At 45.5% G+C, this 14,318-nt stretch overlaps 1 protein-coding gene across 1 annotated transcript in view; it reads left to right on the top strand.

Annotated features, from left to right (window-relative positions):
- The window catches only part of CSMD2 (CUB and Sushi multiple domains 2), a 354,334-nt gene that overhangs the window by 201,230 nt on the left and 138,786 nt on the right, over positions 1-14,318 (top strand). The window contains exons 14-17 of the mRNA XM_088671318.1: positions 1,531-1,669; positions 2,234-2,421; positions 4,176-4,364; positions 5,378-5,494. Of these exons, the coding sequence (XP_088527444.1) occupies positions 1,531-1,669; positions 2,234-2,421; positions 4,176-4,364; positions 5,378-5,494 (633 nt within the window). The remainder of the gene's footprint in view (positions 1-1,530; positions 1,670-2,233; positions 2,422-4,175; positions 4,365-5,377; positions 5,495-14,318) is intronic.

Raw genomic sequence — 14,318 nt, 5'->3', positions numbered from 1 at the left:
AAGAGGAGCATCCTTTTGTGGGCTCACTATGTGGGTGAGGTGCTCCCTCTCCAAATGTTTCATTCCTGACAGAATAGTTAAAGCAGGAGCAGCAATCTGGTGCCCTCCAGGCGTGTCTGGACTACAACTCCCATCATCCCTCACCATTGCCAATGCTTACTAGAGCAAATGGGACATCTAGAGAGCACCAGGTCTCCAGTCCTGAGCCACTGGACAGTTTTGATCCATGCAGCATGGTAAATAAGGTGTGAATCAGTAGACCCAGGAACCACTAATAAAATCAACATATCTGCAGTTCTGCTAATGATGTCAGATGGGGGCATGGCGGGGAGGGAGCTCCAGCTGGAGCTAGTACAACAACCATAGCTGATGCCATCATGTGACAGGTCAACTCAATATCCAATGGATCTCCTCCCTATGCCTGGAATGCTCCATTTGGCAAATGGAAGGGAGAGCTCTGCCCTGGTGGAGTGACACTTCTGCTCAATCCATGCACAAACCAGCCTGGCACAAAGAGAGTTTGGATTGCTCTATTACTGTTTTAAGGTTTTTCTGTTGTAACCCATGAGCTTAAAATGGGGTGGTCTACCTCCAACATCCATCTGTTTATCAATTCCACTTCTGATCTTTGCATATGGAGTGACATTGGGGAACATTGGGGGTGAGCCTTGTATGCCCCCCATATTAAGCCCCCACATGTTTAACCAGATACTTGTATAAGGGTTACCCTTCTTCCGAAGTGTTAGGATGATCAGATGAGGATGAGTCCCTGTCCCTTAACACAAGCACAAAAGGGGAGACTTTGGAAGAACTACAGCTTGTCAGATTTGGGTAAGACCATGGAGCAATGGATTCAAGCTACAAGAAAGAAGATTCCACCTAAACAAAGAACTTCCTGACAGTAAGAGCTGTTCGACAGTGGAATTTGCTGCCAAGGAGTGTGGTGGAGTCTCCTTCTTTGGAGGTCTTTAAACAAAGGCTTGACAGCCATCTGTCAGTAATGCTTTGATGGTGTTTCCTGCTTGGCAGGGGGTTGGACTGGATGGCCCTTGTGTTCTCTTCCAACTCTATGATTCTATGATTCAAAGAAGTTGCTCCAGCAGAATTTCCCTCCTTTGCAGAGCAATTCAAAGTAAATGACTTTGGTGTGGTTTTGTACACACTGTGTGTATAATGTGTGGCTGGGGAGGGCTAAAATGCTTTCCCATTTTACTGCACCATTGCAGGCCATGCAATTGTAAGGGAGAATTTAAGCAATTCTTAAGGTGTGGCCTTACTTCTGCCAAGGTTATTCTGAGAGGCAGCCTGTTGACAGCCACCACTTTTTCTCTCCAGAATCCCATTTGGTATGGTGGTGTATGAAAATATAGGACTGTTCTGGGCATTTGGGGTTGAAAGTGAATGGTGGTTATTGGGAGCCTTCTGTGAGGCATGTGGGGTGGGAGAGGGGGCATAAATGTGGGTGTGTGGCTGGCACTGATCTATTGGCCCAACATTTGTATTTTTGCTCCCCTCCCCACACGTGGACAGCTCCATGTGGTGGCCATCTGACCTCTCCAAGTGGAATGATCTTGTCTCCTGGCTGGCCTGGATTCTACAAGGATTCTCTGAACTGTGCGTGGGTCATAGAAGCTCAACCAGGATACCCTATCAAAATTACATTTGACAGGTGGGTGCTATTATGATTTATTTCCACCAGATCACTTTCAAAATACAAAAATAAATTTTAGAATAAATTGAAACAGTGTGGTTGCCAGATACCTGAGAACTGTGTGTACCTAGCAAGCTTGAGATCTATAGGTGGCCCTTGGAATGTTCAGTTTCAGATGAACTTTCACCATTTTAAGAACATACAAAGCTTTCTTATACCAAGTCAGACCATAGTTCCATTTAGGTCAGTCTTGTCTGCACTGGCAGACAGTGATTCTCCAGCATTTCAAATGGGTTTCTTTCTCTGCCCAACCTGGAGATGCCAGGAGATGGTATGGTGTGCGTGCGAATACCTGCCTTTTGTGGGGTTGGAATGCAGCCTACTTACAGGATTTGTAGGTCCTCCCTCTTTCGTCTTTGGCCCTTGCCCCTACTGGCACACAGGCCCCGGAAAGCGGCTCACGAGGGAGTGTGTTCCATGAGTGGGAAAATATTCCACAACCCTGGTTTAAAATAAAGGGACGGGCAAATGGGGACACAGGGAGTTGTCATTTTTACAGGCACTTCTCTTGCCCTATTGCAGATTTAAAACTGAGGTGAATTACGACACACTGGAAGTGCGCGATGGCAAGTCTTACTCGTCACCCTTGATAGGCGTCTTTGACGGCACTCAGGTCCCCCAGTTCCTCATTAGCACCAGCAACTTCCTCTACCTCCTCTTCACAACTGACAAGAGCCACTCTGATGTCGGCTTTCAAATCCGCTATGAAAGTAAGTCAGGAAATGCAGGCAATTACGCCCTCACCAGTGTCATAAAACCACCTTATAACTGCCTGGAATATGTTCCCCACCCCCCATTCATCTTATTTGCTTGGTTTGCACTATTGATACCAAATGTTAGGAGACCTTGAAATTCTTCAGTGTCAGTCACAGCCTGTATATGGGGGGCTCAGAAATGAAGCTTGGTGCAGGGTGGGGACTTAGTGCTGAATAGAAATGAGAGTGTGATGGAGGCTTCCAGGAAATATTTTGTAGATTCTTGGCCTCTTGGGTCCAGTCAGTGGTGGTGATGTTATCATCCTTTCTCATAGTTTTCTAGATCAGTCTTCCCTAGCCAGATACCCTCCGTTGTTATTATTATTATTATTATTATTATTATTATTATTATTATTATTATACTGCAATTTCCTTCATCCCTGACCATTGGCCATGTCAGCTGGAATGATGGGAAGCTGTACTTCATAATATCTTGTGAGGCTGGGGAAAACTGATACCAAACCAGATTCAGTCTATATTATTTTGAGGATGTCTTACAAAAATAATATGTCCTGCTCAAATTTACATCAGGAACGATCCATCTCTCACTCGCCGGCTCCCCTCTTTGATTTAAGTTTCAACACTCCCCCCCCCCACACACACACAAGAGAAACATTTTGCAGAATCTTGAAATGAAATGGCAGGATAGCTTTATATATCAATCTATATCTAAAGATGTTGGAGAATTTTGGCAGAAACAGAAATGAAAGAATGAAATTTCCAATGTTTGCTTCTGGAGCAGAAAACAACCCAACAAATATGACCATAGAGTTTTAAAACTGGTAGGGACCCCAAGAGTCTTTTAGGTCAACCCCCCTGCAATGCAGGAATTGCAGCTAATCATAATTCACAATTATTGTTGTTTTCAGCCCTTAAACGCTATGCAATGATATGTAATTGATCACTGCTCCCACCCCAATTTGCATTTTGTTTCCCTTGCATAGTTTCAGGCCTTTCCCCCCATTTCCTGTTACATTACCAGATCAGAATGAAAGCAACCTCATATCCAAAGTGCACCCTGTCGCCTGAATGACCAGCTGGCAGCCCAGCGTGATGCATATTTTCTCAAAAGTAAATCAGTTGAGTTCAATGTGATTTAATCCCAAGTAAATGTACAGAGGATTGCAGCCCAAGACAGAGTCCTAAAATCATTACCTATTGACAGAGCCGGCCCACCCATGACACAGGGTGTAAGCTCCCACCTCAGGTGGCGGAGGTGCAAGAGGCAACCCACCCCAGCACTTCCACCAACTAGAGGGGGGGGTCCCAGCATGTAGCATTTCTGCTCCTCTTCCCTACCCTCAGACGGAGAAGCCAAGAGAACAGTCGTACTTTGAGGAGGGCTCAGGTTCCCACCAAGTACTGTGGAATTGGGGTGCAGCAGGGCGGCCCAGGAGGCAGCAATTCCTATTCTGCTTCAGGTGGTGAAACAGGGTGGGCCATCCCTGCTTATAGTCCAGAGTTATGACTATCTCTGAGGTGTGATTCTCTCCCCACCCCTGCTCCAAATACCTCGAAGCTGGGTCAGTGTGATAAGCAAGTAAATTTAAGACAATGTGATCATCTTATTTTGTTACTACTCTAGTATCTTTTGGTTGTGAAGTATATATCTGCAAATAAATAAGTATAAATGTAGTGTTTAATGCTTTCAATGGCCAAATACGTGCCCAGGACTATCAGTCAAACCTCTCCCTCTCTGTTCTTTGCAGCGGTAAAACTCCAATCAGACCACTGCCTGGACCCAGGGATTCCTGTCAGTGGGCAACGACATGGGGATGATTTCTATGTGGGGGCCCTGGTGACCTTCAGCTGTGACGCAGGCTACACTTTGAGTGACAATGAAGCTTTGGAGTGCGAACCTAATTTTCAGTGGAGCAGGCCTCTTCCTAGTTGCGAGGGTAAGAGCTGAGCTTTGAAAAGCTGAAAAGTTTGGGCTTGAAGAATAATAACAACAGAGAGCTAGGCCATTGGTCCCATCCATCCTTCTCTCCTGATTATCATGAAGCAAAATGGCTCATAGCCTTGTTTCCAATATAGCTGCTATGTTTCTCTTCTCTTTTGCTGTTTTCTTTATTCTGCTTGTTACCATAACCAATTCTTATTCATGTAAACTTTAGGGAATTAGGATTATCTAATTCAAGTATCCGGACTCTGCTTGACAGATTCCTCTTCTTCAGGGGATGAGACCAGGGTTCAGAGTGGAACAGAGTATTGCCGTCAGGCCCAGACATGGATTATACATACTAAACCAGAAGCACTTGTGTCACAGAAGGTGCCAGAACAAAACAACAAAATGATCAGTAGAAGCAGTTAAGAACAGGTTTCAAAACATTGAAAAATTATTAAATTAAATGATGAGCTAAAAAAAAACCAGATTAAAACACCAGCCAGCATTCTGCATACCTGGGTAGATGTGTGTAAACAAACAAAAAATGTTTTTAGTCAGTGCTGAAAAGAGTGCAGAGAAGGTGCCTGCCTGATATGAGTAGAAAATTGGGGTGAGTGGACACTTTAAAAACCCCATGAAAGTAAGGCGGAAGTAAACCAAAATTAACTGAGAGAGGATGGGAAAACAGGGCAGCGTAGGGCCACCTATGAGATCGCCTTACCCCACATCTGCCCACACAACGACTTCAGTCAGTGAAACAGTTCAAGCAGGTGCCGTCACTGTACTCCTTACCCCTTGTTGTCCTCTAGTCAGCAATGTCGTGGTGGTGGGGGCATCCCTTCAGGACTGCTAAAGTGTCATAAAGGCTGTCCAATAGCATCAGGCTGCCTAGCCCAAGCAAGGCTGAAAACCAGGCAGCAGCTGGGAAGGTGCTTGGGTCTTTGCTAAGCAACTGCTATTCCCTCCCCACCTCTGAGAGCTCTGACTTTCAATGTCTCCTCTTCTTCTCTTGCTTGATCACAGCTCTCTGTGGAGGCTACATCCGTGGTTCCAGTGGCACTGTGCTTTCTCCAGGCTTCCCGGATTTCTACCCCAACAATTTGAACTGCACTTGGGTTATAGAAGCTTCTCATGGCAAAGGTAACTCATGTGGCATGCTCCCCCCCCTTTGTCCCATGGGGGGTGGAAAGAAAAGATCTAGATTTGTGGGTCTCCAGCTGCTCCTCGGAGCAGGGAGGTGTCCCTCCATCACATTTTCTGAAGTTACCATGAAGTGGAAGGACTAAAAACTTACTCTGGAGTAACATAGTGCAAAAGGTACACCCCTCTGTGGTTCAAGTCCCAGCGCAGCCTACTGCCTACGTCTGCAGTATGGAAATACTAATCCCACAATGCTGTTGTAATAGTTGTCAGATAATGTATTGGCTTCGAAATGCACTGTAGCAATTATAAATATGGTAACACTGATAGTACCTCTATGACTGATAAAATTGAAAGGATACCGGTAGTAGTTTCCCTTGTTTTAGGAGAAAATGAAAGGATGTACTCAAAGACAGCATGAAGCAAGGTGCTCTGTACCTGCTCCCTGTCTTTTGTGGCATGCCCCTCAATCAAGAACCAAACTCTCCCCTATTTCCTAATTCCTCAGTTTTTCACTGTGCTGAAGTAGAATGGAATGTGGAACTGCAATAGATAGGCAGGCATTTCCTGCCTTTTTTGTTTTTGCAATCTTCCAACACTGTTTTCCTGACCTCCTCACTGCTTTCCTTCTAACCATCTTTCCCCGGTGATGGGATGCAGTCCTGGGCTAAGTCACCTCTGCCACACCCTTTGCCCCGTACCCCTCTGGCTGTGGTATTAATCTGCTGCAGGCCACACTAGCACACCCTGCCCCCAATGAAGTTCCCCAGCTGCATTGGATTTTCTGGTTCCTCTGCTAATTCATGCTGGTTTGGGACAAAGTTGGGACTTGAAGAAATGCTGCTACAAACAGCCAGGTTTTTAAAAGGGAAAAGAGAGAGGAAATCAGGCACATAAGTGCACTTTAATTTTGAGCTGCATTCAGCGGCTCTGCTCTTCGAGTTCTGCTAGATACCAGCACAATGGGAGCCGCTATCAATCAGTTCTGTGATGCCAATTGTATTAAGGCAGATAAACCAGTCACTGAAAAGCACAACGCATTAGTGCAGGCGTCGCACACTGTGCAAGGTACCCCACAGAGCAGGAGCAATCCACTCTTCATTAATCCACTCAGCCCTGGATTCTCTCTTCTGATGAGAGGCCTCCCATTATCCTACCGCTATGCTTAACGTGCAGCACACAGAGCCTGACACTCTCCCGTGAGATGTAATTCGTGCAGCTCCTTGTTTTCCTGAAGATCAAAGAGCGGCTTCCGACCACCCTACGTGAGCAGCGTCTGCAAGCCGTGTGGGGGCCATGTGATGTGGATCCCAGGACACCTTTGCTTGAAATTGTTCATTTTGGGAAAGGCTGTGGGGCCTTTTGTATCAGCCTTAGGGGGCCAGAGACTGAGTGAATTATGAAGAGTGGAGCCGATATGGTTGGTGTAAGCTGTCATGTCATGTCCCAAGGACCATTCCAAAGCCCTTGGGAGGCAGATGGGATCAGAAGCTCATGAAGGGGGCGGGAACTTGCAGTGCAGGCAAGAGTCCAGTCTGTTACTCAAATCCAGGAGCACAAACACAGAATAAATATTGAAGGCAGTCAGATACAGAGTTTTCAGGACCTTGGACAGGCCAGCAGAGTGCTGATCACTTGTTCCAACAACATCTGAGCTCAAAACTGACCCAAACCAGCTTTCCACGGCCCCAACTCCATCCCTGACTTGGGAGAGGAGGACCTTTAAGGGCCAGTCCTTGATCCTGAATCCAAGTACTCTTTCACCTATCCACCTGCCCCCACCTGGAGCACTACCTGCATTGAAGAGCATGAATTGGAGCCCATGACATACCTAGCAGGGAAGGCTCTCATTCCGTGGGAGAGTTTGGCTCAGGCAGTTTCTGGGGTGTCCTTGTTCAAAGGTCTTGTGCTCCAGGGGCTTCTGTCTGTCGGGTTCAAGCTCACTATCAGAATTAAATCCAGTGCTGCTATCTTTAGTGCTGACTTCAGCCTTATCCACACCCCTGTTTGCCCCACTGCTTTCCCCTGGGGAAAACCGATCTTTAGCACTGAATTGGAACAAAGGGCAGTCAGGTTTTCTGCAGATTGCTGTTTGTTCCAATTTAGCACTATAGAGCAGGTTTTCCAGGGGAAAGCAGATGGCAGGGCCAAAACAAAACCTTTCAGTTCTGTGCCTAGAAAGCACAGGTCAAGTGGGAAATCACTCAGACCCCTGCTGTCTAGGCACAGGACAAGCAGAAGTGTGGACGAGCACTTACTCAACTGGGCTACCCATGTCTGAGTCCTATCTGAAGCCCAGGATGAGTAATGAGCCTTTCTTCTTATAATATGAAAGTAACTGGAGAAAAAGCCACAGTCACAAAAAACTGTGCTAAATTAGGGGTGGGAAACCTGCAGCTTGATGGCCACATCACCTGTTTGTCAACTTTTGGGAGGCCTTTTGCTAGTGGTAGGTGGAGCCAAAGGCAAATGTGGGTGGAGCAACGAATGTAGAATGTACTTTTTAAAAAAGCATTAGAGATTATCAGAGTTAAAGTACACATTCAAATCAGAGAAATGCACTCAAGGAGGATGTGAAACAGGTCTAAGGAGGACTTGTGGACTGTGGATATTCCAGAGCGAGAGAGAGAGACCCCTACAGGGCTTCATTCAGCCACCATTCCTATGTTTCTCCACCCCTGTGCTACATGATAAGTTTTTGGAGTGTTTTAAAGATTGGTCTATCAGCAGCCATAAGCCATGGTAAACTGAATGTACAGGGATGCTCTGTGAACAGGAACATTGTGCATACAGATATCAGGTGCAGGAGGCAACCAGCAGAGGCAGAATTGCTTGCCTTCATGCTATGCTTATGAGTGCCTAATGCATTTTACTGGCCCCTGTTGAATCATGTGTCTTTATGGATTAAATGGCATTTTGGTACCTTCCAGTGCATGAGTCTGTGCTAAGGAGTATAAAGGCGCATCAGAATTGGGAAGGGGCAGCTCACTTTAATCCAGGGGTGTGGAACCTGTGACTCTCAAACTGTTGTTGGCTTCCTATTCCCATGAGCCACAGGCAGAATGGCCAGTGGTCTTAGATGATGAGAGTTATAGCCTGATGGGTTCCCCATCCCTGCCTGAATCCCATTGTTGGGGCAGAGCAGATCGTACCATGAAGTGCAGCAATCAGAAGGTCCTGCTCTGTTGACAGGCCCATGGGAGAAAGCCAGTCTTCTGGAATTATTCATATCAGGCCAGCTAGTCCTGAAGCTTTGCACTGTCAGACAATCTGTCAGAGCTGAGCTGCAGGCAGCCATTGAGTAGGAGCCAGGAGTTTGCACCAAGGTCAGAGATGGGTGTCAAGAGGCAAAGCAGAATCCAATAGCAAGAGGCCAGCAATGATGGTTGCTGCTCAGGCAATGTCACAGCCTGAAAAGGAAGGTTTTATTAGTCCCTCTTGTTGAGGAGAGCCAGGCCCTTGGGGGGGGGGGCAGGAGAGAGAAAATGTGGGCAATTAACTTGGACCTCACCCATGAAGAGGGCAAAATAAAGTGCAATGTTGCTGTTTTTTTGAAACAATCAGAACAATTTCCCCACTCCCAATGTAATAATACTGGTCAGTGTTTCACCCAGTTGCAGAAGTAATTTCAGTGTTTTGAGTTTTCCCCACAGCTCCATTTGCTGGGCGGTTGACATGAGGATCTGTTCATTGGCCTGTTGTTTCACCAGAAAACTTAATCAACATTTAGTCCAATACACTCCATCCCTCCTCTCCTCTGCTGATCGACTGAAAGCTCCATGGACCTGTCCTCCAGCCAGGGTGTCACCCCAGCCAAGAACAGCAAGGGACGCTTCCTTGCTCTGCCACAACCCTTGACTTTGTATCTGGTGTGTTTATTAGTTGATGAAACATGATCCCAGATGTGGGAGAAATCCTGCTATTTGCAAGGGACTTTTTCTGCTTTTCTCTTCCAGTTTTTGAGACATTCAGTTCTTATTCAAGCATTCTACTCATCAATTCACCCAAGACACAAAGGGGATGGATGGGAAGCGGGGTGGGATATGTAGTCTCTCCTCCCATGCTGTAAATGTAAATGCCTCCCTCCCTCTAGTGGTTCTACATGCAGTGCAGGTGTCTGTAGGTATGAGGCCTCTGTTCACACGGATGCACTTGCTAAGGCTTCCATGCAGTTGCAGCTGGTGGGCCTTCATGACACTCTTTCTTCTGTTTTCAATAGTGTGTGTTGCTGCCGATTACTTTTCAAAGAAGTGTTTATTGAGTTTTCAGAAATAACAATACCTGCCTATCTAGGTGTGCTTGTTTTCCTGAGAAAATAACATGATTTTGACAAACGATGCAGTGAGAAGGAATTAGTGCGGGGGGGGGGGGCGCCTTTAGCCTTCAGGCGGATTCTCAGAGCCTTAAAGGGGACCAGAGATACACTAGCCAATCTGGATGGATAGACTCATTCTAGTACCTGGAAACGCTTTACCTACTAGGGAGATATTAAAAACTGCAATCCTGCCTGCTCACCATACAGGGAAGCTGTGCACCAACCTCCACAGGCTTCCACTGCCCAGTTCTTGACAAAGAGGCAGGTATTCTCCTTTTCCCCTCTGTGTTTGATGCTTGCTTAGTCTTTCTGTCTCCGCGTCTCCCCACCCCCCACCCAGCTTGACTTGCACAGACTGTCAGAGAGGTTTGATGTCTCATGGTCTCCGGGAGGTACAGCAGAATCATGCCCATTTGCACATCAAGGATCTTGACGTCTCTGATCCAACCTTGCAAATGTAGCCATGGCTGCCTTTGAAAACTAAGAAAGCAAACTCTCCTTCTTACCAACCTAAAGCTAAGCACAGTGCTTTTTGTTATCCATTGGAATTAAGTTGCTAGCCTTTTAAATCCTGTGCTATCAAAGCTTTGAGGCTGCCAGCTTTTCTTCCTATACATGGTTGCTTTACAGTTAGCTCCTTGCTACTGCTGAATGTTTTTTTGATCACAACGGTCCCCAGGCACTGATTAACCCCTAAGAAGGATTGCAGCCCTTCATAGGGAGCCGCTGTTGAAAGACAGAACACTGTTGGTTTCAACCCAATATGATAATAATCAGTTTTTTATCCCCAGGCAATGAATCTTCACCCTTAGGTAGTGTTCTGCTTTGAGTAATGCCCTCAGCAATACGGAGGCAAGGCCATGTAGTACCCTGGACAGCTCCATGCAGGGCTCTGGCTGGAGGTTTCATGAGGTTGCTTCAGCAGGGATCATCCTCAAAACGGAGCTTTCAACAGGAGTTGCAGCTCTGTCTAAGTTACTAGCTCATCTGCCTCTTCATTTGCAAGGGCCAGTTTCCTTTAATAGTCCTTGACTTTAATGGAGCAGAGGAGAATGTGGTTTCACTAAGACTTCTGAACTGGAGTCTTCTGTTAGTGGAGGATAACATAGCAAGCTGATGGCACTGCCACAAGGGCTCCTCTTCCAGGTGTGCTTTTAGTTCATTATGTATATCTGGGGCTGGGCATGATGGCAGTTTCAAAGCTGAATGCGTCATTAATATCAGACAGGAAGAAGCCACATGATTAGCCGGGCCTAGGTGATTCAGATACTTGGCACCCCGCTTCACCAGAAAGCAGTTCTCCAAATTGATTGGCAAGGTGAATCAGTGGGAGCAGGTAATTAAGTAGTATTACCCTAAAATAGGGGTCATGGCTCTCACTCAAGTGGCTTTTTTTTTTAAGGATCAGAAAAATTAATGCATTGATCTATTAGCAATTAATTCATGGAGCTTCCATTTTCATACCTTTAAATACCAGGTAACATAAGAGAAGTGACAAGGGAAGGCTATTGCTTTTATACTTTGTGAGCTTCCTAAGACCACCTGGCTGGCAGCAGTTGGAATGGTGGGTGAAATCGACCCTTGGCATGCAGTTCTTGCAAAGGAGTGCTGGGAGAATATTCTTGTAGGGCTCAGGCAGGACAACAATTATTCATCAAAGGTTGCTAGTCCTCATGGCTATATATTACCTCCAGAATCAGAGGCAATATGCCACTGAATACCACTATGCCATTGGCTACACCTCGTTGTTAATGAAGAGAGAGCTGAACCACAAGTTCTAGTTTGGATAGCATGCTAATATTGGCTTAGCACAGTGTGGTATGGAAGTGAAAAGAGAGAGAGAAAGACCAGGGAGGTGCAAAGTATTTGCAAGCTCCTTTCCCAGAGCCTACGTTTTTATACTGCCCTGGTAAGCCATAACTTGGCTTACTTGTTGTGTGAAGCCAGCCATTCTTTCTTTCACAAGCTTCTGCTTCAGCACTGGTAGCCTCCACCCACAACTGCTGCTTCTCTCCCTTTCCCCATCGCAAGTCACATATTTTGTAGTGGCTGAGGTACTATCATAGCACTCCCTAGTCTATCAGATCCTGCTGCACAATGTTGTCAGTGAGGGCAAATGCGGGCAATGTGAGTAAGAGCAATGCTTCCTAGAGCAGTCATGCGGGTGATCCAAGCCAGTCAGATACATAGTGAATATGAGGATGTTGCTGTACTGCACAACCAATCAGATATTTCTACATGGTATCAAGGAGGGCACCGACAACAACTGACAATCTCAGTACGCAGATGGATAATTCTTAAGGAGTGTTGGCGGGGAGGAGAGAGAGAGATGTATTTGGCACAGTTTTTTGTACCAACCGTGAGTGGCTTTGGCTCAGTCCAAGGTTTCACTCATGTTTTAGCACCATAGAGATAAGACTTTCCCCCATGTTCGCCTCCCAGCTGTGATTCTCTGTGCTTTTAATCTCTTTTCTGTGTGGCCAAGAGAACTTATCTGCATTATGGACTAATGAGCTGTAAAATTACAGTTTAAAAATAAATCTATTTTTAAGACATTAAAATGCATCAGAAAGAAAGAAAGAAATCCCAGTATATTTGTAAGAGATTAGATAGCTCAGAATCCAGCTCGACCAATTTGTTTGGCAGGACCCGGTTTTGCTAAGAATAAAAAGCCAAGCTCAGTTTCAGCAAGGAATGTTGGACCTGTTTTTAATGCCAATGGTCGCTCTCTGAACATGTGAAATATAAGAAAATAAAGAAGGGAATGCCTTGGGTCATGTGCAGAGTGCTTTTGTCTCCACCCTTCACCACAGTGTATCTTCAGAATGATGTACCTTACAGTATTCAGTTTTTACTTCCCTGTATATCACTTAATGACAAGCTGCTAAGTGTGTCAGCCAACTCCACAGCCCTGGTGTGTGACCAGAATGCCCTTTTCAGCATGCTTTGATCTGTGATGAACTGGTGTTTAAGGGAATAAACTGCAAATCAGGTCAGGACATCCCTAGTTGAAATGTTGATATGACCCTAAACTCACTCAGGGCCTTAGGCAAGCCACAATCTCTCCCTGAGCCTCCCAACTGCATGCTTGTAGTAAGAAGGAGTGATATAATGTAGGTAAAGCAGTTGTGAAGTATTACTGATTACATTTCTATCACACACCTCAGTTGCCATGATGATGCACTGGCAACTTCATAGAGCATTTCTTCCAGCAGCCTTTGATCCCAAAGAGAAGCACACTGCCTGATCCAGGACATATTTACCCAGAAAGAAGTCATCACTACTAGAGATGTCAAGAGGATTTTTTTAAAAGATCCAATACACTGAATGCAATTCCCACCCCCAAACGCCATTGGCAAAAGAGGATGCAAATTTGCATAGCATTTTCATATGCTGTGTGATTTGTACCCTTTTTCATAGATGGCTGGAAGGCCCCAAAATATATCAGCAACTACATGCAAATAACATGTCTGGCATACTGAATTTCAGGAGGTGAAGCTTTTCCCCATAACTGTACCTCCATACTAAAAAGAAAAAAAGGCTTCGTCTGTTGAATTTCTGCCTGACACACAGCTATTAAAGGCACAAGGCCAGGCATGGCATTTGCCATATTCAAAGGTGGCAGGCGTATATGTCAAAAGAGATTTAAGATATACAGCAACCAAGGTTCAGATGGCTGCGCTTGGATAAATTGAAGCATAAATTGTTAAAAAGCAAACAGTGTATCCTAAGAGCATTTGTAGTGGTTATTTATTTATAATGCGTAATTACAGCAATGTTATGAGCATGGGTCAAACAGCCACCCTTCCCTTCCCTTCCCTTTGCTTTGCTTTTTTTTTCCTAGCAAAAAAATAAATAAAATCCAAGCCTTTGAAATGGGCATATTCACTTAGGCATTTATACAAGCAGCCCCAATCCACCCCCAAGGAGCCCCTTGTTTTTCCCCAGGGGTGGGAAAGCAGTAAATCACTCCTCCCACATTGCTGCTATAATCTGCTTAATATCTCCCCAGCTGCCTCAACACCGCCCCCCCCAAAAAAAACCCCAATATGACATGAGACCAGATAGAAACACTGAACTATACTGCAGGGGTTTTTTCTCTCTCTCAGCCCTCCACCAGCAACACTGGACAATTTTGTGGGGCTAATGGTGGGCTTTATTTGCATTAGAATGTTTTTTTAAAAAAAAAAATGTTTGCACACTCAGAACAAAATAATGCTTTTTGAGTAGAATTGAACCTCAGTTGCAAAGAGCATGTGCTCCTGTCTGTGCTGCTACCTTTTGCATTCTCCACGGGGAAGATAAAAACACGGCTTCTGTCTGTGGAGTCCCTTCACAGGGAGCCAGGTGAGCTCTTTTCTGATGTCCACTTCTGGAGAAAAGTCTTAGAGTGACACATGCATCAAGGAAGACCAAAATATAGCCTTCAAAAAAGGAGTCAGGGAGTCTGAACTCTAGAGATTGGACTTCCCGGGTAAGGCCTAGAGACTTGCTCTTTTTTTTTTTAAA

This window comes from Zootoca vivipara, chromosome 6 (genome assembly GCF_965207765.1).
Source record: "Zootoca vivipara chromosome 6, rZooViv2.hap1.1, whole genome shotgun sequence".
Taxonomy (NCBI): Eukaryota; Metazoa; Chordata; class Lepidosauria; order Squamata; family Lacertidae; genus Zootoca; species Zootoca vivipara.
The sequence above is the reverse complement of the archived record's forward strand: the minus strand, read 5'-3'. Positions and strand labels throughout refer to the sequence as shown.